Source organism: Thamnophis elegans, chromosome 5, assembly GCF_009769535.1.
Source record: "Thamnophis elegans isolate rThaEle1 chromosome 5, rThaEle1.pri, whole genome shotgun sequence".
NCBI classification, from domain to species: domain Eukaryota; kingdom Metazoa; phylum Chordata; class Lepidosauria; order Squamata; family Colubridae; genus Thamnophis; species Thamnophis elegans.
The window spans coordinates 51213486-51241176 of NC_045545.1; the positions used below are offsets into that span (position 1 = coordinate 51213486).

Consider the following 27691-nt stretch of genomic DNA (forward strand, 5'->3'; position numbering starts at 1 on the left):
TGGAATAGGGATAGATTTAAAAAAATAATAAATAGAACAATTCTGTTGTTCAGAGAAAACATTGAGATGCCATATTTCTTCAAACTATCTCTCCTGTATCATGCTGTCAAGTTGGCCAGGTAAAAATTCACTCACAAGACTGTCTTTTGCATCATCATTCTTTATTTGCTTCCAGTTAATTTGGGAAGGAAACCAATTTTGACTTATTATCACTTTTAGTGGAAGGTTTTTGCAGATGAAAAGTCCCGGAAAAGACTCTTGGATATGTTTATGCTGCTGTTGCAAAGCCAACCCGGTTGTTGCCAAAGTCGTACACGGAGTAGTAGGACATCAGGAAGACATCACCAAGGATCCACAGAGGCTGCCCATTCTGGGATGGCAAGTAAGTAGGCATGATGCCAATCTGGCAATCGTTACTAGAATGCTGTTGAGAAAAAGGCATATACTACATTAAAACTTTGGGGCTAAGGCAAAATATCAGAAATAACCCAAGGCAGTTAACTTGAGAAAGCAAAGTTTAACTTTCAGTATTCCAACTCTCTACAGTTGTAATCACATATAACTGCCAAGATTTTTAATCACAAAACTATCCACTAGTCTGCAAATTTCATTTTAAAGAATACGTTTTTAGGCCTGCTCAGTTCATTATTACTCAATTACCTACAAGAAAAGTATGATCTAAAGTTCAATATATGGACCACCAAGAGACATATTGTTGGCCTCAATTACCCAAGCCTCTCAAATATTTATTTTTTAAATGTTTCAAGGCTTTACACCATTCTACACCTTCTGCTGCCCCATATCTTTTTTATATATCACAGTATCTTGCCAACTTTTTAGCTCCTTTCTTCAGCTTTCCCATGAGGGCATCTCAAAGTCATGTTCTCTGCTTTTCCATAGGACAGCAACGAGAATAAAATGTCATGAAGAGATCCAGATGTGCTATACTTTTCTATAGAGCAGTTGCAAATGCCTGATACAAGGTAATTTCAGATACCTAAGACCAACATGAAAACAGCTATTGAAAAGAATGACCTACCTGAAGAATATAGTCAGATGGACTCAGAGGAAAATAAGCTCCATTGATGACAAATGTGATGGTCGGCAAGTTCTGAATGTTATTGCAGCTAACCACATACTATAGAATAGGAAAAAATATATAGAGAAAATGTACAAAAACCATAATTTCAATATTCTAAGGGATAAACTAGACAGTAAATAAGTAAGTAGATTACACAACATCCTGCTCCCCTTCTGATTTTGATTTAGCCTTAAGAAAAAGCCAACTCTTCCCTATACTGGCAGATGGATGGGAGTTGAACCTCCAGTAGCATCTTGTTTGGTTTGGTTTGACAAAGCTAAAGTAAGAACTAGCAACCATATATTGTAGGTCTTGCCAGATAGCTGTACATTTTCTGGCAACCTCCTTCTTCCCATCCCACCTCACAATTCCCATTGCCTGGATAAATGAAATGAGTATTAAGGAAGTCAGTTTTTGCATCATCATATATTGGATTCATTTGGGAAATATTTTCATACCCACAATAAGAGTATCCCAAATCTCTTGCTGATATTCCCTGTCCCTGCATATAGCAGCTTTCCCCTACCTGGCCATAGCTGTTTTGCTGGACTCCAATGTGCTGCATCAAGCTGTCAAAGAACTGCCCAGGAACAGTGAGGAAGGATGTTCCAGTATCCACAATCGCCTGGCACCCCTGGCTGCACCAATTGGTGACCTGGTTGTCGACCATGAATCTAGAGAAAGAAAGTCCAGAGATATTTGCTGTCATATTCTTCTTCCATAATTGTTCAACAGGTATTAAGTGGCATCACCAAAACAGGAGCAGCTATGGTTATTTTCATATAAAATCAGATTGTTCTTTTGCCCTGGTTTTTTTCTTGCCCTGAGTCATGGGGGGAGCGGGGTTACTTCCAAAGAGGAAAAAAAGATTACTCTGTTTTCCCGAAAATAAGACCTGTCCAGATAATAAGTTTTTCAGCGCATGCGCTAAAATAAGCCCTCCCCTGAAAATAAGTCCTCCTCGAAAATATTGCAACACAACAGCAGCCATGAAGTGACCATGCTTGCTGCCTCCTCCACCTCAAAAATAATAAGAGTTCCACATAAATAAGGCCAAGTGCTTATTTTGGAGGTCAGAAGAAAATAAGACCCTATCTTATTTTGGGGAAACACTGTATTGTCCCAGAAATAAAAGCAAGCTGGAAAGGCGTATTTGTAGAGTATAAAATTAATGACTGCTGACCAGCTGCTACTAGTAGAATCAGAGAGGCATTGATGTAGGAAGCCAGAGAATCTTCTGCTGACTGCCGGCAGACTGCAATTTGACAATTCAAATCTCACCAGGCTCAAGGTTGACTCAGCCTTCCATCCTTCTGAGGTGGGTAAAAGGGGGACCCAGATTGTTGGGGCAATATGCTGACTCTGTAAACTGCTTAGAGTGGGCTGTAAAGTACTGTGAAGCAATATATAACCCTAAGTGCTATTGCTATCACGTTCAATTGGATACCTCTCCATTTAATACTTTTGCCTTCTGTCATATCAAAAACTACCAATTGCAACGTTCTGAGTGGTTCTGGGGCCCCACTAGTGTCCTTTGATGTAGAGATTTCAAAATCCCATCTCCAAGGAATTATTCCTCATATAAGACTTAAGATTCTGTTGGTTTTCCATCAAGCTCTTCGACACATATTACTTCTGAAAACAACCTTACTTATCAACTGCAATTTGCCAGTAAAAGTCTTGGGTGACTGGACTCCAGTTAATCTGACCAGTGTAGAGACTGGAATCAATTCCTCCGAATATAAGTGAACCACCATCCTCCGTGCTTGGCTTCCTAATAAGATCAATGGAGAAAGTCAGAAGGAGAATCTTATTGAGATATATTGCTGGTTCATACCAATGTTTCTTTTTTAGCTGATTGATGGACCTTTGTGTGAGGATCTTTTCATTGTGACATCGATCTGGTCATGCCCACCTCATCCACACTCACCCTTCTCCCCCGCCCTCCGGCCGGGTCACATACAACCCTGATGCAGCCGTCAATGATATTGAGTTTGACACCCTTGGTCTTGCGCCAAGAAACAGTATCATGCAACCACAGAAACAGCTGTTTAGATAATCCATTCTCCCTATCTGAATGGAATTCAGTTTAAACCAGGTTTACATTGGTTTAAACCAGTCATGACTGGTCACTCATTATGATCTCCTTTAACAAATCTGTTGAAGAGGAGCCCAGCACCTCTCTGGGTATTTGGTTAACTATCAAACTGCTCTTATAGTTAGGAAATGTTTCAAAATACTAATCTAGAATCTGACTCTGATATCTTAAAACTATTGTCCAGGATGACAGTTAATAGGTCTTTTCATTTCTCTGTATCCACCCTGAAAAGTGTTAAAGAGAGCTGTGAGATCATCTGGTGAAATCAGGAGCTACACAGAGTAAAGGACAAGTATGATAAGGTAAATAATAATACTTTCTATCTTATATCAGTAATTTCAAGAACCATTTTTAAAGCTCTGAAACTCTAAAGCAGGGGTCTCCCAGAGTTGAAGTCCACAAGTCTTAAAGTTGCCAAGGTTGGAGACCCCTGCTCTAAAGAAATCCTAAATCACCCTGAGAATAATGTAAACAAAGTAGAATCTATTTTAATAGGAAAACAATTATCAAGCAACTGGAGGAGCATTTTTCTCATAATTTTAAAACAAAGGCATCAGCAACATTTCAAGGCTAGGACTCTGTAATACTTTAGAGCGGCTGAGACTTTAATGATCACTATGAAAAAGGGTCTGTGTTCAAATCTCTACCTGCCATAAACTGATTGGACGTTTTTAGAACAACCATTCTTCCTCAGTGCTACCTAGTATTGGTACTACGTAGCAATGTAAACTTGTTATATTCAAAAACTTCCCTCTCTCTGTCTTCCTTTTAAAGAGATACAATCATTGTAGTAAACTAAAATTGCCAAATTAAAACAAGAAAGGTAGAAAAGACTTCATACTCACCGACTCAGGTAAAAGCTGAAAAGAGGAGCATCAAGCAGATTCTCCCGTATCATTCCCTGCATTACAGTAGTGGCACCACCAGCAGAAAGGTAAGGATAGGCCAAGCCTAGGATGCCATCATATTTTGCATAGACGAAAGTACTGCCAGGCTCAGTTTCACTTAGGCCAAATTCTTGTTTGGTAATAGGAATGCCTTGGATCTACAAAGGAACAGGATGAGTCAGAAGATAGGAAAAATGTACAGCACAATAGCCTAACAGAAGTCCCTAAAATTGAAATTATGGATAGCTAATCTATTTTGTTGTAATAGAGGAATAATTCACTGGGCAGGGTATTAGAGGATGGGAAACCTGTCTAACATCGTGGTCAATTGATCATGAAAAATGTTGAAAAGATTTTCAAAATGTGAGCCTTTTTGATACAAATGGATAGATTCAACAAAAGAACCCTCATTCAAGTTTTCCTTTATTCTCAAATGTTCAACGCATAAATATGCAATCAGCTGGAGCTACTGTCATGAGAAGGGTGTTCGCAATGAATAGGAGCACCAAAATAGAGATTTGGATGTGGAAAAGAGAGAAGGCAAGTTATTTGGGACTCTCAGAGCAAGGGACTAACACTGGTTGAATTCCTATTCTGCACCAGCTCCTAGTATTTTCCCCTCTCACAACAGTGAAGGTGTTTTGTTGCCCAGTCCTCTATCCAGTGATCTTTGGAAAGGATTGGAAGGTGCTTTTGATACTCCCTTTGTGTCATCCACATCAACCAGCTAGCAGCTCTCCCTTCTTCGCCCATCAAAGCCTTGGCAGCAATATAAGGACATTAGCTAAACCCCATGATACTTCAGCAGAAGGTAAGACCAGTGGAAATGCCCCAATCTCTCTCTACATCTATGAGATTTAAGTATTTGCAGGCTTGAATGTTTTCAAGATTCAATTCATTACTAAATATCATCATCATTTTGATTTCACTCACTGACCAAACCAATACTGTCCATTGTATAATATCAATAATATTGCCTTGTGCTAGAAATATAAAGTCAAACAAATACTTTACCGTTACAGTATCATAGCCAAAGACCCCAGTGAGACTACCACTTCCATACTGTATAGCAAAAGTTTGTCCTTTGCTGGAATAAGTAGAAGACTGACTGGGATTAAATAATGGATGGTTCCCTGGTAATGGAAATGAAAATGGGGGAGAGAAAATTTTACTTTTTAATCCATAACAAAACCAAGTTTAAATAACAGCATAATAGGTGTGAAGGCAAAAATAATGCATATCTTTATTCTTAAATGAATGAGAAAGAATACTCACTGCAAGCATCACTCTGGCAATAGACGGATGGCACCCAGAGATTGGATGACCCAGTGTCAAAGAGAACCATGAATTTCTGGGGTGGAGTTCCAATAGTGATCTCTCCATAATAGAACATCTAGAAAAAGGAAAACATGGTCATCATTCAGGTCTTCTACACTTGAATGTTGATTATGTAAGAACTTAGCACATCCAACAGAACAGTCTGTACACACTTAAAACATATTGTATGATATATTTTAGGAATATTGATAGGTAAAAATGTAGAAGAACTGGTTTTTTAAGTAGGAACTGTATAGTTTCATACCTGCTTCATGGTTAATTAGGTACATTTAAGTGTGTTTAATGTTAGTTACCCAGATTTCCAAATTATAACACAATTGCAATTGGAACCAGGCCTATGATTTTCTCAACTAATGTAGTTGTCTAGTTTTCATCTTGACATAAATAGAATAGAATAATAGAGTTGGAAGGCAGCTTGGAGGTCTTCTAGTCTAACCTCCTGCCTAGACCAAAAACCCTATACCATTTTACACAAATGGCTATCCAACATCTTCTTAAAGACTTCCAGTGTTGGAGCTTTCACAACTTCTGGAAGCAAGTTGTTTCACTGCTTAATTGTTCTAACTTTCAGGAAATTTCTCCTCAGTTCTAAGTTGCTTCTTTCCTTGATTAGTTTCCACCCATTGCTTCTTGTTCTACCCTCAGGTGGTTTGGGAAATAATTTGACTCCCTCCTCTTTGTGGCAACCCCTGAGATATTGGAACACTACTGTCATGTCTCCCCTAGTCCTTCTTTTCATTAAACTAAAGACCAAGTTCCTGCAACCATTCTTCATATGTTTTAGCCTACAGTCCCCATATCTGTTCTTCTCTGCACTCTTTCTAGAGTCTCCACATCTTTTTTACATAGTGGCGACCAGAACTGAATGCAGTATTCAAAGTGTGCCCTTACCAAGGTATTATAAAGTGGTATTAACACTTCACATGATCTTGATTTTATACCTTTGTTTATGCAGCCTAGAACTGTGTTGGCTTCTTTGGCAGCTGCTGCACACTGCTGGGTTCATATTTAAATGGTTGTCCACTAGGATTCCAAGATCCCTCTCACAGTTGCTACTATTGAGCAAGGTACCACATATGCTGCACCCGTGCATTTTGTTTTTCTTGCGTAAATGTAGAACCTTACTTTTTTCAGTATTGAATTTCATTTTGTTAGATAGTGCCCAATGTTCAAGATCCTTCTGTATCTTAAGCCTGTCTTCTGGAGTGTTGGCTATTCCTGCCAGCTTGGTGTCATCTGCAAATTTGATGAGTTCCCCATTTATCCCCTCATCCAGATCATTGATGAAGATGTTGAAGAGTACTGGGCCTAAAACAGAGCCTTGGGGTGCTCCACTGCATACTTCGCCTCCATGTAGATGCAGTTCCATTGAGGACTACACATTGAGTGCGATTAGTCAGCCAGTTACGAATCCATCTTGTGGTGATGCAGTCTAACCAACCTTTTTCTACTTTATCTAGTAGTAGGCAGGGACGTGCAGTCAGGGGAGGCAGGGGAGGCAGGGCCTCACCACTGTCATCATGAAAAGAAAAAAATGTAAAAGGGAAAAGGCTGAGCTAGTTGCTGCCAGAGTCACAGTGGTTGACTCTGCTTAGTGCTTAACTGGTTAAAAAAGCCTCTAAAAAGTGCCCTCTACAGGAGGAGGCAGGAGAACCATGTGCCTCATTTAGTCTGACTTTATGATCACTCAAGCAGAGCTAAGCAAGGGTTAAAAGCCCCAAAATTCCTTATGTAGATGAGGCACGTGGTTCTCTCGCCTCCTGTAGAGGGAATTTTTAGAGGCTTTTTAGAGTTCTCTGGGATCAACTAGCTCAGTCAGACCTCAGAGCTCATGCCTTTCTCCTTTTACTTTTTTTTTCTTTTCATGATGGCAGGCAAGAGCAGAGTTGAAATCCTCTCTGAAACAGCTGGAAAAGGTGCGTGTGTGGGGAGGGGAGAGGAATTCAAAAAGTTTGATTGCATGCAGAGCCACGTTGCCTTTTCAAACACACACACAGCTGGATAAAAGTATATAAGCCCAGCTTCACTGATTACAAGTTTGAAAAGGCAATGTGGCTCCACCTGCAATCAAAGGCTCGGATCGGAAGGCAGCAGGGGAAGGGGGGGTATGGCAGGGGAGCTGCTTTCAAGCCATTGGAAAATATATCCAATCCAACTTCTGTATTTGTGTTTGAGAGAGAGTGAATGAGAGAGGGATCCAACTTCTCTATGTGCGTGTGTCTGTTTGAGAGAAGGGGGAGGGAGGGAGAGAGGAAGGAAAGAGGGGGAGGGAGAAGAAAAAGAATGAAGGAAAACTTATTTTGCAAGGGGGAAAAATGCTGTCAGTTTAAATCAGAACTGAGCATGCCTGGCTGTGGAATTCTGGGAGTTGAAGTCCACAAGTCTAAAAAAATTTGAAACCCGTGTCAGTGCCTCACCTGCTATAAACCTCACCGCACATCACTGGTAGTAGGTTATAGACTACTTTATCAAATGAAATTGTGATAGTTTGTTTTTAATTAACCAGGTACTCACATCTACGAAGTTAGCAAGGGGCTCATCAACAACATCAAAGTTATTGAAATATTTTCTGGCTGGATCATAATACTTGTATAGAAGTGGTTCATTGACACCTTTCTCCTGCATCACTTCCCGCATGGACTTGAATTTTTTTAAGGGGACTCTGTGTGAGATAAGCAGTTAAGCAGAGAATCAAACTGGCAGCTCTAGACATTTCCCATATTGAGTTTTTTTTTCATTGAGATTTTGTAGAGTTTACCTGTACAGAACTCAGTATCATTTAATTAGTAATGTTAACTTATGTTTGATTCTGTCAGGATTTAAATCATTTCTTTATTGAGCAGGAAATCAAACTGAAGCACTTCAATGTCCCCCTTTCAACTCTATTCTTCTACAATAGGATTACAAATTTGAATAATAACACAATGTTATCTAATGTTGTCTATTCTATCAAGGAGCTGCAGTGGCGCAGTGGTTTGAATGCAGTATTGCAGGCTACTTCTGCTGACTGCCAGCTGACTGCATTTCGGCAGGCTCAGCCATCCAACTCTCCAAGGTAAAATGAGGACCCAGATTGTTGGAGGCAATATACTGACTCTGTAAAATGCTTAGAGAGGGATGTAAAGCACTGTGAAGCAGTATATAAGTCTAAGTACTATTGCTACCAAGTGCTGGAAACCAAGGCTGTACCTGCATAATTCCAGTTGACTAAATGCTCCCCCTCCCCCCAAAAAATCTGATTCAATATTTTTGCAGAGAAAAGATGGAATGGGATGAATTATCTACCTAATGCAACACAAAAATGCATTACATCATTCTGAAAATATCTCCATAAGAAACAGAGGTGTTATTTATCATAAAAGCTACGCAAAAGAGTTGTTACTCCTAATTTTAACATTGCATCTGAGGGTCTCCTAGGAGTTGTAATGGCTTATCCTAGTGTATACATCTTTAACTGTAGTCCTACATCCCTAAGAAAATGCTATCTAATCGTCTACTTTTAAGCCAAAACATAAAATCAATCCAGTTAATCTTCAGCACAGAAGAGCGGTTTTTGAATTTGGGGATGCAGTTCTTCTGCAAAAATCCTATGAAAAAATAAAAGTACTGTACAGCAAGATAGTAGTGTATATTTACAAAAGTGTAAATGCATACATTGTTCTAGAAACTATGCCCAATGTAATTTCTCTAGAGGAAAGTCTAACTACTTTCAACAGAGAAAATGAAGAATTCCCAGTAAAGGCAGAAGTCTATGTCCAAACTGAATATAGTAAACAGTGATGGGGAAACTTTTAGACACTGAATGCCCAAACTGTGCACGTGTGCATGCCCAAATTGAAAGGTGCACACGCCTGCATGCACCAACATACCCTCACACATTTATCAACATGCATGCATGCACTGGCATGGACAAACATGTGTAACCATGCACATGTGCTGGCATGCATGCTGACATGCACTGACATGTGCATGCACGGACATGCATGTACAGCAAAGACCCAAAGACCAGCTGGCTGGTGGGAGGCAGGCATCTCAACACCAGTAGCGCAGCAAGAGGTAAGATCTTTTTATTTCGTGAGCTTCTGTTTCGTCATTTGCAGGGAAACAGAAGCTCACGAAAAAATGCCACCGAGATCTGACCAGGAGCGACGTGTCCCAGCACAGAGGGCTCTGTGTGCCACCTCTGGCATGCATGCCATAGATTTTCCACCATGAATAGTAATGAAGAAACAACTATCAGGAAAAATAAACTCCCTAATGATAGTCCAATGGCAGCATGTCACACACAGGATGAAAAAAAAAATCAAGAAGACAGTCCTTGCTCTCCAGTCCAGCCCTGCAGTAGTATGATTTTGTATGCTTCCTCACGCCCCCCCCCCCCCGAAGAAAACATGCAGACAAACAGAAAAGAGACTTCACCAAATATTCCAGTGACAGGAAAAGATTCAAACTTCCCCAAATAAAAAAAATCTGTAGGTCCCATTTAAATGTGAATATGTTCAAAATCCAAATGTCAAAATATTGAATTTGCTCCTTAAAATGCTGAAATGTCAAAGTTCTGCATTTCAGGCTTTTTTTAAATAAAAAGATGCTTGTTCAAATACTGTTAATGTGCACGAAAAGGAAGAAAGACTAATTTGAATAGGAAATCTTTTCCCGATTTCTGTTCTGATGTTTCTGTTCAGTCCAGCCCTGCTAGAGTGGAGCAGTCGATTTCATATGCTCCCCTGCTGGAAGGAAACATGCAGACAACCAGAGAAGAGACTTCATCAAGTATTCCAGTGAAAGGACAAGATTCAAACTTCCCCAAATAAAAAAGGTGTGACTCACTTTTCAGAGGAACAGAATCAGCAATTTGTAGATCAGACAATCTACCAAGGGATGTATATTGTCTCCAACATGCAAAGATGAAAGATGTGACAGAGAGGCTTACCAAAATAAGGAAGCCCACAGATTATAATCCCTTTTTCCTCTTTCACATTAGGACAAACAGCCTGGAAACATTAGCAAGGGGGTATGAAGCAGCTAAACAGGAAAGCTATACTTATAGATTATTCAAGCTCTTAACCACCAGTGTGCATCTCTACATCACATGGCCTGCTATGGATCCTGTCAGTCAAAGAACTCTGATTGTTGGGATCCAGAAGAGATTCTGCCCTAAAACCCACTTCCTGGAACATGGTACCCTCCCATGGTGAGATTTGTCCCTACCCTCCTATCCTTCCGCAAGAGGTTGAAGACCTGACTCTATCAAATGGCCTGGGGATCCAATGAGGGAATACCCCACTGGAAGTAACTATTAGATTGATAGCAAACCCACCTCTCCTCCCCCGTATTCCCTGCTTTCTCCCTCCCATTTTTTAAATCTCAAATTACGGTATTTTCATTGTTTATTTGATTGTTTCACTTTTTTGCTATCATTAGGCTTACACTTCTTTTCATTTTTTTTACTGTTGTGAGCAACCTAGTGTAGTCTTGCAGCGAGATAGGCAGCAAATAAATTTATCAAATAAATAAATATGCCTAAAGATAGCTTCAAATAGAAAAGAAACTCTACATCAGCATCTTTTTAAAGTTTAGAAGACACCTCCATCCGTGGTAAGGCAGAACATAAAGTGAGATTTGGACATAAGAGTGAGATGGGTCGGGGTCAGGTTAGATGATACTTAATCATTTTTATCTTTGCACTTTGTAAGGTACAAAAAAGCATATTTGAGACAGGAAGCTTGAACTCAGGAAACTTGAATGTCAAACTACAATACCTGCTGTAAGTAGTCAGTTGGAGATCTCACTTGCGAGTCAGACATAGGGCTTAACCACATATGTCAGAATGAAACTAGTATTTCCTGCATGCTTCTCTGCCTAGCAATAAGGAGCCTAGCCAATAAAAATGATTTAGCACATTTCTGTGTTAGCTGTTTTGAGGAAGTTATAAGAATATGCTTCTCCCTAAGAACCTTGCTCAGATGTCAAATGTGGGTTTACACTGTCTGAGCCATTTGGCCAAAATTTTCTTGATCTTGCAGTCTGAATCTCCTGATTTTCTGCAACATTTATGGCGAGCCTTAGCCAGGAGATTGAGGAACGATATTTTGCTGAGGACGGCATAGACCAACCAATGCCCAATTGAGACCGTCTAGTCCTACCTTCAGGCGCCAACAGAGAGCTTCTCTGGGAGGAGACTCACGACCCCTATGAGCACTTGGTAGACACCGACCGATCCAAGAACTACCACGAGATCAAGACAAGCTCATAAATAACACCAGCTGAGAAAAGAAGACACCTGCAGGCAAGTATTATGGGAATTGTAGACCCACTCATTTGAGAGTGGAAGAGGGGGCCCGATCACCCCCTTGAGCCTGGGATAGTGTCCCTTCCTAATGGAACCAGTGTAACCTAATGAGGCTCTAGAATTGTATGGGTGGTTAAGTCATCGCAGTTCCTGAAGGTGACCGTGATACTCCGGCACCCCAGGTCGGTGACAGTGTCTTAGAAATAGAACATGGGTGGTGAAGGAAGTGTTCCTCAAATGCCTTTTCAATACATGTTACTCTATACATCTTGATCTTTAAAAATATGCGAGCGCTTGCTGGGAGATCCAAAAAAGTAGAAAAGAGAAGACACTGAACACCCCAGAACAAAGAAGAAGAAGAAGAAGAAGAAAGAGTTGTAAGGTGTGTAGTCCTGGGTGGACAGGATACAACACTCTTAGAAAACCCTGAGATATAGTCAGTTACCAGGATGGGTAACAAGCCTGAAGGAGGAAAGAAAATAAAAAATAAGAAGAGAGTCTCAATGAAACATTTAGTTCCTGTGTTGTTTTAACTTGCGTGTTTGTCTTTGTTGATGTGTTTAAGTGTTTTTTGTTTTTGTTTTACAAAAAAGAAAAGAGAGAGAGTCTCTGACATCAGTGCCCTCCACCTGTGTATCTTTGACATGAAATGGTTGACACTGAAGAAGTAGGAGGAAGGAAACCAAAAAGGTTACCAAAGGGACAGATCAAGTGGACCACAAACCTGGTCCAAGGGAGCAGTTGAGATAAAAACTCAAATTGCCCCTGAGGGAATTTTATTGCCAGGAGCTGAGGGGGAGCTACATGAGGTGTGGATATATGCTCCATTCTCAATGGCTAATTTATATAATTGGAAAAATCAAATTCCTAATTATAGAGAAAATCCAGATGAGATGCATGTCCTTTTTGCATCCATTTTTCTGAACTCACCAGTCTACTTGGGCTGACATACAATGTCTGATGAAAATTTTATTAACCCCAGAGAAAAGAAGGTTGGTGAAGGGAACCATGAATAAGCCTTTGCAGAAGGATCATGCAAAAGATCTGGACTGGACATGGTTATTGAAGGAACCAGACTGGGAACCTTAGTCCATTCAGCTGCAAAACTATTGGACCTTAGTTTTGTTAGGATTCAAGCAAATGTTAAGAACTTAGGGAAGGTCTATCGAATTCAACAGAAACAGGATGAAAATCCAGGGGAAATCCTAGAAGGCATTTATCAAACCTTTAGGCAATATTCCAAATTAGATCCTGCAGCTGAAGAAAATAAGAGAATGGTCAATATGATCTTCATTGGTCAGTCTGCAGATGACATTAGAGCCAAATTACAGAAGACAGAGGGGGGCCCAGGAAAGGCATCTCTGAACTTGTGGAATTAGCATACAAAGCATATAGTAATTAGGCTCAAATTTCAGAGGAGAAGGAACTTCAAAAGGCAAGAGGAAACACATTTTTTTCCTCACTGAGGCTCTTAGACAGAAAAGTGGGAGGCCAGGAGACCTGCCGGAAGAATCAGTAGTTAGAACCCCACACCTGATTAGATGATGAGCCCTCCAGTTGGCAAAAGGGAAGATGGTTAATGTCTACACAGACAGAAAATATGTATTTAGAGTTTTACATGCTCATGGGGCTATTTGGAAAAGAAAGTGCCTGTCTCTGTCGTGCACAAAACAACCTAAAGACAGGATGGAATGGATGCCAATTTTTATCCTACTAGCCAAACTACTCTATGAATTTACAAAGGGGGGTGAAAAGAACCCTTTGTTTGGGAGCGGGAGCAGAAACAAGCGTTTGAAACCTTGAAGTAAAAATTGTCTCAAGCTCCTCTTATGGGACTTCCCAACCTCGAGAAACCTTTTAATTTGTATGTGGACTCAAAGAATAATATAATGCCACTCCTCTTCTGATAGAGGAAGCTAATAAATTGACTTTTGGACAACCAACTAATTTATAAGTATCAAACTCTCCTCACTCATAATCCTCAAGTGACATTGAAACAGACAAATGCCCTAAATCTGGCCACCCTCTTGCCTAACTAGGGGCCTCATGGGTGAGTCAAATGGTGGGAGAATTAAACAAGCAAAAGAAATCCAAATAGCCCACCGTTTCTGAGCACCTCTAGTCATAATATTCAGGTGGGAGACAAGTATAGGCAAAACACTGGAAAGGAGAAGAACTTGAAACCCAAGTGGAACCCAAGTGTATACTGTGGTCAGGTGTTCTCCACTTGCAGTAAGAGTGTTGGAATCCAAGTATTTGATTCATTGGACTCGAGTTAAGCCAGTTGCTGACGAGTCTTGGGAGGCAGATCAGGATGAAGCCCATCCCTTAGTGGTACACTTGAATAAAGCGCCCCCTATAACTGTCCTACCAGCAATGGGCAATCTACTTTTGGGGCAGAAGAGCACTTACTGGCATCACCCCTGGAAGCTGATGTCTTTACGTACGGCTAAAGATTTGGAGGAGGAAGACAACTTTCCAATTGTTAGATGTAATCCTATCAGGGAATGGAAAGTTGAGCATGCATAGCCATAACTTCATTATCTGTTGCTTTAGTGAGTGTGCTTGCCCATATTGTGATTTGCTGTGTTGGATATTCATTCTACTGGAATCGCCCCCTCCCCAAAAAGGCAGGTGCTGAGTCAAAAATCATTGATTGTGACAGACAGCAGTACGAAACCCCTGGAGACATTTATGTTTGAGGAAACCTGGGAGTGGGCTCTCTGTAGTGCTGTATTAGTCCTAGGACTGTGGACATTGTATTTTACAAATATGGGTTGGTTTTGTGGAACACCTAGGACTGATATTGCCTTTTCCCAAGTCACATATAACCCTAACCTTCTTCCTAATGTAGTGATTTTGTAGATTAAGGGAATTGTGATTGGGTAGGTTCTGTGTAAAGGAAAATTATGAGCTTTTTGTGGCATTGCCTGTTATTGGCAAAGGGCGTGCTAAGTGATAACATCCTGAACAGTAGTTCCCAGTGTTGTAAGAATGCCCAAGTGACCCCCCCCCCTTGCCCTTGAGAGAGGATCAGGTCACAGGGTGTGGATGCTTTGGGACATGTCCACTCCCGCCAAAGGCGCATTGTCTATGCATGGGGATGGAACCATAGGCCAATCATCCCAAGACCTAAGGACAAGCCTCTGACAATCCCGGTAAAAAGTGGGATAGAACAAAGGGAGAACGGGCCCCTGCAACAATTGAGAAAAGGGAACTATATGTTAAAATACTGGAATTGGGTCAAAGCCTAATTAATCAGTCTGACCCCTGCCCTAGTTCAAAAATGCTGGTTGTGCTTGTCTGCTGGCCCTTCATCTTACAATGCAGTTCCAGTTGAGCGAGATCTTTGGGAAAAGACCAGGGCCACAATAGTCCTTGAGAAAGGTGGTAGATGGAGAACCAAAGCAGCAGAAGCCAAGTTGCAAGGTGGCTTTTATAATACATTCAAAAGGCTGGGGATGAGCCACCTCCCCATTGTTGGCCCTATAGCTGTTGGTGTGGAAATCCTAGGGTCACCTTCTTTGTGTGTCAAGCAGTATCAGGAACCTGGCATTCCTATAGGATCACTGGCAGAAGAGCAATGTCCATCAGAAGTATACCTTGGCCCTAGAAAGACACTCATGGACGTAAAATTAACCTGCAGTATGTCTCCATCTGCCCACAACTTCTTCCAACAGAAGGTCATCTTCTCGCTTCCACCCCACTGCTCATTAGTAACCATTGGGAGGGGAATTTGACTACTGAAAAATGCCCAAGGCCATTTCAGCCACCACGATTCAATCCTCATCAGGATTATGTTTCCACTTTCCTCCTGGAAATACAAGTTCCCATTATCTGTTTGAAGGTCCAGTTCTCAGGGATAAGCGAAAGAACCCTAAGCAAAAAGCACCATTACAACCACTCACTGGCATGTTCATGGCAGGAACCTTACAGGACTGGACTAATGAAAAGACCCTTTGACCCCTTTGTGTGTAGGAAAAAATGGAGTCTTTTTCTGTAGGAAAGATGTATTTATGCTTACCTAGTAATTAGACTGGAACATGCACCCTGGAGACTGGAGAAAGTGTCTTCAGAGAGTACGATCTGAGAATCATTCTATATGTATCACTTGTCTCTTTCTTCTCACTGCTATGTATCATTATCCTGATATCCTGTATATGTTTGCATTGCTAATATGTACTCCTGAGATATTAACCTTGCCATATGCAATGCCAAATATCATAATAAGACACAGTAAGAGGCAAGACTCAATTGTAGCTAAAAATAGAGTCTTGAAGGGGGGGACTTAGGCAGGATGTAAAGTGAGATTTGAACATAAGAGTGAGATGGGTCAGGGCAGGTTAGATGATCTTTAGTCATTTTTATATTTGCACTTTGCAAGGTACAAAAAAGCATCTTTGAGACAGTACATTTGAAGCCCCGGCGCCGCGTCCGCCATAGAGCGGGACCCTCACCGGCCATGAAGCTCACCGCACGTCACTTGGCAGTTCAAACTCTGCTCTGCAGCCCAAACTTTCTCCTCCCAGCAACTTGGCCTGTTGGACACAGTGGTGGCGGGGGAGGAATGGGCTGGGTGGGCTGGCTGGCTGGCTGGGGAGGGGGGAGCCCTTTAAAGCCCTGCTGCCGCGCCTTCCCAGCAAGACTTCCTTTCGGCTCGCGGTTTCCCTTGCCTGCCTTAACGAAAGCTTGGTGCCCTGCCTCTGCTTTCGTGCTCTCCCTCTCTCAGCTGTGCAGAAGCTTTGGCGGCAGCTCTCGGCCTACGGCAGCAACATCGCGCAGGCTGTGGAAGGAGAAGGAGGAGGAGGAGGGAACCAAGAGAGGTGTTTGACGGGCGTGCACCCCACAGCCAGGACCGTCATTGCCCCTCAAGCCGCGTTTCTTCCTGCAAAGCCCTTCGGGCAACCCGAGAGCTCCGAAGGGCTTTGCAGGAAGAAACGCGGCTTGAGGGGCAATGGCGGTCCTGGCTGTGGGGTGCACGCCCATTAAACGCCTCTCTTGTTCCCTCCCCTTCCTCCTTCTCCTTCCACAGCTTGTGCGATGTTGCTGCCGTAGGCCGAGAGCTGCCGCCGAAGCTGCTGCACAGCTAAGAGAGGGAGAGTGCGAAAGCAGAGGCAGGGCGCCAAGCTTTGGTTAAGGCAGGCAAGGGAAACCGCGAGCCAAAAGGAAGTCTTGCTGGGAAGGCACGGCAGCAGGGCTTTAAAGGGCTCCCCCCTCGCCAGGCAGCCAGCCCATCCAGCCCATTCCTCCCCCGCCACCACTGTGTCCAACAAGCCAGGCATCTCACGTTTATGGCGGACATAAACGCGAGACACCTGGCCTGTTGGGACACAGCGGCGAGAACGTCCCTGCCACCTCCGTGCTCCGCCGCCTCGCCCCCCCTGCCTCCTCCGACCCCACCGCTGTGAAGAAAGAAAACACACACACACACGCACACACCTCACAATAAAAAAATTACAAATTAAATTACAATAAATTTGAATCCCCCCCCTCCCTCCGTCCAATCCACCTTTTCCAGCTGTGGAAACTCTCTCAACTCTCCTCTTGTCCGCCCAACGTAAGCGTGCTCAACGTAAGCATGCTCGTAAGGCATGATTCGCTGCTCCCCGATCAGGAGGCGGGAGAATCAGTGCCTCTTTTGCATATGAAAGTTTTCGGTTTTTAACTCCTCCTTAACTTTTAAAAGGCGAACAATTCCTTAGGCGAAAGAGGCCCCGAGTTCTCTGGCCTCCTCCCATAGTTAACACTGAGAGCAGACACCAAGCCACTGTGACTTTGAATCTGGTAGCAACTACCCTGGCTTTAATTATTTTTTAAAAATTATTTAAAATTCTTTCTTTTCCCTTAGGAGACTGGTGAGGCCCCGCCTCCCCTGCCTCTAGTGACTGCACATCCCTGACACTGTCTAAGTCTTTTGGCCAAAATAAAGCTTTACTTGATCTTGCAGTCCGAATCTCCTGACTTTCTGCAAAAATGTTTTTCATTTTTATAAAGTTAGTCTTAAAAGTCTTTTAATTCTTCCATTTGTTTTCTTCCCATCACACTTTGAGTAGTAAATCATATGGAGTTTATCAATCATACATCTATATATTCAGACACATTGCTCACTATTTTTCTTCTAACTCTCAGTGAACTGCATTAAGTGGAGGGAAATCTAAATTAAGTTTACTGAGGTTTCTGCAAAAGAGAAGATATTCCTTCTCATTGTGTACATCTTCAGCATTTTAGAGATGATCCCACTTGAGTACTCATGAAAATGTGTTGATGTGGAATACTCTCCACACTGTAGACTCTTCAGTATTATAATCTATCATTGCATAATTTCATAGCAGCAATTAGTGCTCTAGTGTGATGTATAAATGGATGTGAAAAGGGTTGCAGGAAAACCACAATGTACGGCCATTTTCTTAAAATGATAGATCAATAAAGGAAATTGATGACATGCTGATGCTTGTCTTGGTATATGCTCAGTATGTACTCTCCAGATTTGATCCCCACAGAAAACTAGCCTATAGGTTTTCCTTCTTTCTTATTGAATTTAAAGGAATTATTAGGACCAATATTTAATTTTATTTCTATATTTAAAAAGGAAATCTTTGGTTGCAGTTATGTCTATTCAAAGCAACTACACTAAGGATGTAATTATAAGATGATGTAAGAAGAAATATTAAGAAGATATTATACAGTCTTTCTTTAGTTCCTGGAATAGGGAAAGATTTAAAAAATAATAAATAGATGAATTCTGTTGTTCAAAGAAAACAGTGAGATGCCATATTTCTTCCAACTATCGCTCCTGTACCATGCTGTCAAGTTGGTCAAGTAAAAATCCACTCATAAGACTGTCCTTTGCATCATCGTTTTTATTTGCTTCCAGTTAATTTGGGAAGGAAACCAAATTTGATTTATTATCACTATTAATGGAAGATTTTTGCAGATGAAAAGACCTGGAAAAGACTGTTGGATATGTTTATGCTGCTGTTGCAAAGCCAACCCGGTTGTTGCCCACGTCGTACACAGAATAGTAGGACCTGAGGAAGACATCACCAAAGATCCACAGAGGCTGCCCATTCTGGGATGGCAAGTAAGTAGGCATCATGCCAATCTGGCAATAGTTACTAGACTGCTGTTGAGAAAAAGGCATATACTACATTAAAACTTTGGGGCTAAGGCAAAATATCAGAAATAACTCAAGGCAGTTAACTTGAGAAAGCAAAGTTTAACTTTCAGTATTCCAACTCTCTACAGTTGTAATCACATATAACTGCCAAGATTTTTAATCACAAAACTATCCACTAGTCTGCAAACTTCATTTTAAAGAATACATTTTTAGGCCTGCTCAGTTCATTATTACTCAATTTCCTACAAGAGAAGTGTGATCTAAAGTTCAATATATGAACCACCAGGAGATAAATTGTTGGCCTACCCAAGCCTCTCAAATATTTATTTTTTAAATGCTACAATGCTTTACACCATTTTACACCTTCTGGTACCCATATCTTTTTTATATACCATAGTATCTTGCCAACTTTCTTAGCTCCATTCTTCAGCTTTCCCATGAGGGCATCTCAAAGTCATGTTCCCTGCTTTTCCATAGGACAGCAAGGAGAATAAAATGTCATGAAGAGATCCAGCTGTGCTATGCCTTTCTCTAGTAAATGACTTTCTCTTGTAAATGCCTGATACAAGGTAATTTCAGATACCTAAGACCAACATGAAAACAGCTATTGAAAAGAATGACCTACCTGAAGGGTATAGGCAGATGGACTCAGAGGAAAATAAGCTCCATTGATGACAAATGTGATGGTCGGCAAGTTCTGAATGTTATTGCAGCTAACCACATACTATAGAATAGGGAAAAAAATATAGAGAAAATGTACAAAAACCATAATTTCAATATTCTAAGGAATAAACTAGAGAGTAAATAAGTAAGTAGATTACATAGCATCTTGCTCACCTTATTTTGATTTACTTCCTTCTACAAGCCCACTGGCTTAATTCCATATCAAGATGCATTAGAAGGGAAAACACTATTTCTTGCTTTAGCCTTCTTAAGAAAAAGCCATCTCTTCCCTACACTAGCAGATGGGAGTTGAACCTCCACTAGCATCTTGTTTGGTTTGATTTGACAAAAGCTAAACTAAGAACTAGCAACCATGATAGGGTAGGTCTTGCCAGATAGCTGTACATTTTCTGGCAACCTCCTTCCTCCCATCCCACCTCACAAGTCCCATTGCCTGGATAAATGAAATGAGTATAAAGGGAGTCAGTTTTTGCGTCATCTTATATTAGATACATTTGGGAAATATTTTCATACCCACAATAAGAGTATCCCAGATCTTGTGCTGAGATTTAGGATTGCCAGTTCCATCCCTGCATTTAGCAGCTTTCCCATACCTGGCCATAGTTGTTTTGCTGGGCTCCAATGTGCTGCATCAAGCTTTCAAAGAACTGCCCAGGAACAGTGAGTAGGGATGTTCCAGTATCCACAATCGCCTGGCACCCCTGGCTGCACCAATTGGTGACCTGGTTGTCGACCATGAATCTAGAGAAAGAAAGTCCAGAGATATTTGCTGTCAAATTGTTCTTCCACACTTAGTCAAAAGATACTCAGTGACATTACCGAAACAGGAGCAGCTGTGGTTATTTTTGTATAAAATCAGATTGTTTTCTTGCCCTGGTTTTTTTCTTGCCCTGAGTCATGGGGTTGTTGTTGTTTTTTATTTCAAAGAAGGAAAAAAGGATTACCCTGTTTCCCTGAAAATAATACCTCCCCCAAAATCAGGCTTTTGAGTGCAAATGCTAAAATAAGCCCTCTCCCAAAAATAAGTCCTCCCCGAAAATATTGCAATATAGCAGCAGCCACAAGGTGACTTTGCTTGCCACCTCCTGCAGCTCAAAAATAATAAGAGTTCCCCATAAATAAGGCCAAGTGCTTATTTTGGGGGTCAGAAGAAAATAAGACCCTGTCTTATTTTGGGGAAACACAGTATTGTCCCAGAAATAAAAGCAAGCTGGAAAGGCGTATTTGTAGAGTACAAAATTAATGACTGCTGACCAGCTGCTACTAGTAGAATCAGAGATGCATTGATGTAGGAAGCCAGAGACTCTTCTGCTGACTGCCAGCAGACTGCAATTTGACAGTTCAAATCTCACCAGGCTCAAAGTTGACTCAGCCTTCCATCCTTCTGAGGTGGGTAAAATGGGGACCCAGATTGTTTGGCGCACTATGCTGACTCTGTAAACTGCTTAGAGAGGGCTGTAAAACACTATGAAGCAATATATAAGCCTAAGTGCTATTGCTATTACATTCAATTGGATACCTCTCCAGTTAATACTTTCACCTTCTGTCATATCAAAAACTACCAATTGCAACATTCTGATTGGTTCTGGGGCCCCACTAGTGTCCTTTGACATAGAGATTTCAAAATCCCATCTCCAAGGAATTATTCCTCATATAAGACTTAAGATTCAGTTGGTTTTCCATCAGGCTCTTTGGCAAATATTACTCCTGAAAACAGCCTTACCCATCAACTGCAATTTGCCAGTACAAGGCTTGGGTGACTGGACTCCAGTTAATCTGACCAGTGTAGAGACTGGAATCAATTCCTCCGAATATAAGTGAACCACCATCCTGTACACTTGGCTGCCTAATGAAATCAATGGAGAAAGTCACAAGGATAATCTTATTGAGATATATTGCTGGTTCATACCAATGTTTCCTTTTTAGCTGATTGAAGGACCTGTGTGTGAGGGGCTTTTCATTGTGAAATAATGAGGAGCTGCCTTGTCCAAGGGTGTCAAACTCAAGGCCCATGTGACAGATCCAGCCCATGGGATACTTAGATCTGGCCCACGGGGCTATCCTGGAAACAGCGAAGGACTGCCCCATAGTGCCACTGCCAGCCAGAACAGGCTCCTGAACTCCATTTTGGCTGGCAGAGTGTTGCAGGAGGCCATCACATATGAAAACAAAGCTCAAGAGGCCTTTTTGACTGGCAGGGAGCTCAGGCCACCACAGGCACCCCCAACACAAGTGACATCAACCTGGCCATGCCCACTTTATTCCCGCTAACATCGGCCACCCAAGGTCAAATATAATGCTGATGCGGCCTTCAATGAAATCAATGAAATCTAGTTTGACACCCTTGGCCTAATGCCAATGGACAGTATCATGCAACACCAGAAACAGAAGTAGCTATTTAGGTAATCCATTCTCACTATCTGGAGTGGAATTCAGTTTAAACTAAGTTTTTTCAAACCTGGCCATTTTTGTGGGGTACACTTCCCAGAATTCCTCAGCTAACATGCTGGAAACTAAAGTCACCCACCTTACAGTTGCCAAGTGTGGAAAAACATTGGTTTAAACCAGTCATGAATGGTCACTCACTATGATCTCCTTTAACAAATCTGTTGAAGAGGAGCCCAGCACCTCTCGGGGTATTTGGTTAACTATCAAACTGCTCTTATAGTTAGGAAATGTTTCAAAATACTAATCTGGAATCTGACTCTGATATCTTAAAACTATTGTCCAGGATGACAGTTAATAGGTCTTTTCATTTCTCTGTATCCACCCTGAAAAGTGCGTAGAGATTCGCACCCTCGCCACCGTCCAGGCCTTCCGCACAGCCTTGAAGAACTGGCTCGCCCTTCAGGCCTGGGGACAAGGATAATTCCCCTCCCGAATGATGAATGTATGTTGTTTATTATTTTATTATATGTCTTATCTTAATGTCTGTATCTCCCCTTCCCCTATTTTATGTGAGCCGCCCTGAGTCCCCTCAGGGAAAAGGGCGGCCTACAAATATTAATAAATCTCTAAATCTCTAAATCTCTAAAGAGAGCTGTGAGATCCTCCGGCAAATCAGAAGCTACACAGAGTAAAGGACAAGTATGATAAGGTAAAAAATAATACTTTTTATCTCATATCACTAATTTCAAGAACCATTTTTAAAGCTCTGAAACTCTAAAGCAGGGGTCTCCCAGAGTTGAAGTCCACAAGTCTTAAAGTTGCCAAGGTTGGAGACCCCTGCTCTAAAGAAATCCTAAATCACGCTGAGAATAATGTAGACAAAGTAGAATCTATTTTAATAGGAAAACAATTATCAAGCAACTGGAAGAACATTTTTCTCATAATTTTAAAACAAAGGCATGAGCAGCATTTCAAGGCTAGGACTCAGTAATACTTTAGAGCGGCTGAGACTTTAATGATGTAAAGTTGATATATTCAAAAACTTCCCTCTCTCTGTCTGCCTTTTAAACTAATATGAAGAAGTGTTTTGTGGATCTGAAATCTGTAATCCAAAGAGAATTTACTGTAAGTATCTTACAGAAACCTCCATTGGATAGGTTTCTAAAACAAATATGTAATGTGAGAAACCAAAGGTCAAAAAGAACCTGTGATCGTAAGTTTTCCATCTCTCCATAGAAAGGTATAGACAACAATTGAGAAACAATCATTGTAGTAAACTGAAACAGCCAAATTAAAACAAAAAGGTAGAAAAGACTTCATACTCACCGACTCAGGTAAAAGCTGAAAAGAGGAGCATCAAGCAGATTCTCCTGGATCATTCCCTGCATTACAGTAGTGGCACCACCAGAAGAAAGGTAAGGATAGGCCAAACCCAGGATGCCATCAAATTTCGCATAGAGGAAAGCAGTGCCAGGCTCAGTTTCACTTAGGCCAAATTCTTGATTGGTAATAAGAATGCCTTGGATCTACAAAGGACCAGGATGAGTCAGAAGATAGGAAAAGTATACAGCACAATAGCCTAACAGAAGTCCAGAAAATTGAAATTATGACTAGCTAATCTATTTTGTTGTAATAGAGAAATAATTCACTGGGCAGGGTATTAGAGGATGGGAAACCTGTCTAACATCGTGGTCAATTGATCATGAAATATGTTAAAAAGATTTTCAAAATGTTAGCCTTTTTGATACAAATGGATAGATTCAACAAGAGAACCCTCATTCAAGTTTTCTTATATTCTCAAATGTTCAACGCATAAATATGCAAACTGAAAGAGCTAATGTCATGAAAAGGGTGTTCACAATGAATAGGAGCACAAAAATAGAGATTTGGATGTGGAAAAGAGAGAAGGCAAGTTATTTGGGACTCTCAGAGCAAGGGGCTAACACTGGTTGAATTCCTATTCTGCACCAGCTCCTAGTATTTTCCCCTCTCACAACAAGGAAGGTGTGTTGCCCAGTCCTCTATCCAGTGATCTTTGGAAAGGATTGGCTTTTGATACTCCCTTTGTGTCATCCACATCAAGCAGCTAGCAGCTCTCCCTTCTTCGTCCATCAAAGCCTTGGCAGCAATATAAGGACGTTAGCTAAACCCCATGATACTTCAGCAGAAGGTAAGACCAGTGGAAATGCCCCAATCTCTCTCTACATCTATGAGATTTAAGTATTTGCAGGCTTGAATGTTTTCAAGATTCAATTCATTACTAAATATCATCATCATTTTGATTTCAGTCACTGACAAAACCAATACTGTCCATTGTATAATATCAATAATATTGCCTTGTGTTAGAAATATAAAGTCAAACAAATACTTTACCATTACAGTATCATAGCCAAAGACCCCAGTGAGACTACCACTTCCATACTGTATAGCAAAAGTTTGTCCTTTGCTGGAATAAGTAGAAGACTGACTGGGATTAAATAATGGATGGTTTCCTGGTAATGGAAATGAGAGTGGGGGAGAGAAAGTTTTACTTTTGAATCCATAACAAAACCAGGTTTAAATAACAGCATAATAGGTGTGAAGGACAAAAAAAAATGCATATCTTTATTCTTAAATGAATGAGAAAGAATACTCACTGCAAGGGTCACTCTGGCAATAGACGGATGGCACCCAGAGATTGGATGACCCAGTGTCAAAGAGAACCATGAATTTCTGGGGTGGAGTTCCAATAGTGATCTCTCCATAATAGGACATCTAGAAAAAGGAAAACATGGTCATCATTCAGGTCTTCCACACTTGAATGTTGATTATGTAAGGACTTAGCACATCTAACAGAACATTCTGTACACACTTCAAACATATTGTATGATATATTTTAGGAATATCGATAGGTAAAAATGTAGAAGAAATAAAAATTTCAGAAACATGGCTTTAAAATTCCAGCTGATTCTAAATAGGATTTTTTTTAAGTAGGTACTGTATATCCACATAAGTACACTTACAATTTAATTAGGGTTTCATACCTGTTTCATGATTAATTGGGTACATGTAAGTGTGTTTGATGTTAGTTATCCAGATTTCCAAATTATAACACAATTGCAATTGGAACCAGGCATATGATTTCCTCAACTAATGTAAACTCTTCCTGTCTATTTTTCATTTTGACATAATTGTGATAGTTTGCCTTTAACTAACCAGATACTCACATCCATGAAGTTAGCAAGGGGCTCATCATCAATGGCAAAGCTATTGAAATATTTTCTGGCTGGATCATAATACTTGTATAGAAGTGGTCCATGGACACCTTTCTCCTGCATCACTTCCCGCATGGACTTGAATTTTTTTAAGGGGACTCTGTGTGAGATAAGCAGTTAAGCAGAGAATCAAACTGGCAGCTCTAGACACTTCCAATATTGAGTTTTTTTCATTGAGATTTTGTAGAGTTCACCTGGACAGAACTCAGTATCATTTAATTAGTAATGTTAACTTCTGTTTGATTCTGTCAGGGTTTAAATCTTTTCTTCATTGAGCAGGAAATCAAACTGAAGCACTCCAATGTCCCCCTTTCAACTCTATTATTCTACAATAGGATTACAAATTTCAATAATAACACAATGTTATCTAATGTTGTCTATTCTATCAAGGAGCTGCAGTGGCGCAGTGGTTTGAATGCAGTATTGCAGACTACTTCTGCTGACTGCCAGCTGACTGCATTTCGGCAGGCTCAGCCATCCATCTCTCCAAGGTAAAATGAGGACCCAGATTGTTGGAGGCAATATACTGACTCTGTAAAATGCTTAGAGAGGGATGTAAAGCACTGTGAGGCAGTATATAAGTCTAAGTACTATTGCTATCAAGTGTTGGAAGCCAAGGCTGTACCTGCATAATTCCAGTTGACTAAATGCTCCCCCTCCCCCCCAAAAAATCTGATTCAATATTTTTGCAGAGAGAAGATGGAATGGGATGAATTATCTACCTAATGCAACACAAAAATGCATTACATCATTCTGAAAATATCCCCATAGGAAACAGCTGTTATTTATCATAAAGCTACACAAAAGAGTTGTTACTCCTAATTTTAACATTGCATCTGAGGGTCTCCTAGGAGTTGTAATGGCTTATCCTAGTGTATACATCTTTAATTGTAGTCTACATCCCTAAGAAAATGCTACCTAATCATCTACTTTTGAGCTAAAACATAAAGTCAATCCAGTTAATCTTCAGCACAGAAGAGCAGTTTTTGAATTTGTGGATGCAGTTCTTCTGCAAAAATCCTATGAAAAAATAAATGTACTGTACAGCAAGATAGTAGTGTATATTTACAAAAGTGTAAATGCATACATTGTTCTAGAAACTGTGTCTAAAAGGCATTGTAATTTCTGAATACCTTAGGAAAAGGACATTCATCTGATACAGAAATGCAGTGAGCTTAAAAGCATAAACATAATATATACTGGATCAAACCCCTGACTCATTTAATCCAGCAGTGGCCAATCAACTGCTGAAGAAAGTCCATGAATTTCCCACCAGATGGTCTCCAAAGGCAGGTACATCAAGTGCAATGTCTACTGTCCCCATGACTTCCACAAATCAATCCAAACTATTTTTGGAGTTAGGTATGCAAACCTCATTTAAGAAAGAAAACAATTAGGAGAGAGAGAGTGAGAGAGAAACAAACAAGATTTTTTGAATTAAGAGAGCAACTGAAGCTGAAAGGCAATTGAAGCTATTATATAATTATGCTATACTCACTTGACAATAGCCTCACTGAGGTGAAGGCACACTAAAGCAAGAATTAGCCACTTCATGGTCCTCTTTTCCTAAAGGCAGTTGCAAACTTGAATTTTTTTAAGGAAAAGGTAAGGATGGCTATGCAAGGTTCCTTTCTTTTATACCCTGAGTTGGGGCATTTTTTTCATGAACATATTCTACAAAGTCATATGGGACTCCTTATCAATGGATCATAATACTTCATACCAAGATTCTTCTCAAAAACATGTAGAAATTTATCTCATATTTTATCAGTAAAGTAAATACTGTTTACATAATGTTCTAAAGGCAGAGATTGGTACTACTTCTTATCATCATGCCTTCAGTTTTCTTAATTAAAATATTTCCACTTGTACATGTGACAACAATTTTGATGTGTGTTTCAAAAGATAGATAGAAGAAAACTTTTTGGTTATAGGCCTGAATTTAAAATGGAAAAGTACATGGTCACACTGAAGTCAGATATATGTAATCTATATTGTTTTCATCCAAGGTTTACCTACGTCGTATCAGCAGCCCAACAATTCCATGTTGTAATATTCTAAATGGAAAAGTTACATTTATTTCAGGGAAGATCCATTCTGAAACGCAATTGGAATAAGCAAGCAGAGTTCATACTCTATTTTGGGGAATCCCTGAATAATCTAAAACCCAGCATCACAATGGCAATTATCCATGGTACAGTAATTTTTACAAATAAAGAAAATATATAGTAATTTTTACTATTTATTAAAAATATTAATGGTATTTTTCTCATTAAAAAAACATTCCCATTCTTTTAAATGTGAAACCTTCAAACCACACACACTAGTGAACTCACTGTGTTAGTAGCATCCCTTCCCTGTCATCCTTGGCAGCTGAAATAAGGAAATGCAAAATATATTAGTTGGTCATCCCTGGATTCAGTCTCCCATAACAAAGCCATAGGAGTGTGAGTAGAACATTATACTATGATGCAGTTGATAGTGGGGGTGGGGAGAAGAGACCCAGGAAGTTTTCCTCTTCTAAATCAGATTATGTAAAGATCTAATTTATA

The 27691-nt window shown here is 40.5% G+C and overlaps 2 protein-coding genes across 2 annotated transcripts; both read right to left on the reverse strand.

Moving 5' to 3' along the window:
- Positions 1-268: 268 nt before the first annotated feature.
- LOC116509252 (gastricsin-like) lies at positions 269-9841 on the reverse strand. Its single transcript, XM_032218337.1, has 9 exons — positions 9819-9841; positions 7919-8066; positions 5342-5459; positions 5081-5199; positions 4025-4224; positions 2733-2855; positions 1608-1755; positions 1040-1138; positions 269-424 (listed from the first exon to the last, which is right to left on the reverse strand). The coding sequence occupies exons 2-9, from the start codon at positions 8039-8041 to the stop codon at positions 269-271; spliced, it is 1086 nt and encodes a 361-aa protein (XP_032074228.1). The 5' UTR covers positions 8042-8066; positions 9819-9841.
- An 8822-nt stretch (positions 9842-18663) lies between these two features.
- On the reverse strand, positions 18664-26693 carry LOC116509377 (gastricsin-like). The gene is made up of 9 exons (XM_032218531.1): positions 26638-26693; positions 25092-25239; positions 24522-24639; positions 24259-24377; positions 23212-23411; positions 21221-21343; positions 20091-20238; positions 19439-19537; positions 18664-18816 (listed from the first exon to the last, which is right to left on the reverse strand). Exons 1-9 carry the CDS (start codon positions 26691-26693, stop codon positions 18664-18666), a joined length of 1164 nt encoding a protein of 387 aa, XP_032074422.1.
- Positions 26694-27691: the final 998 nt, after the last annotated feature.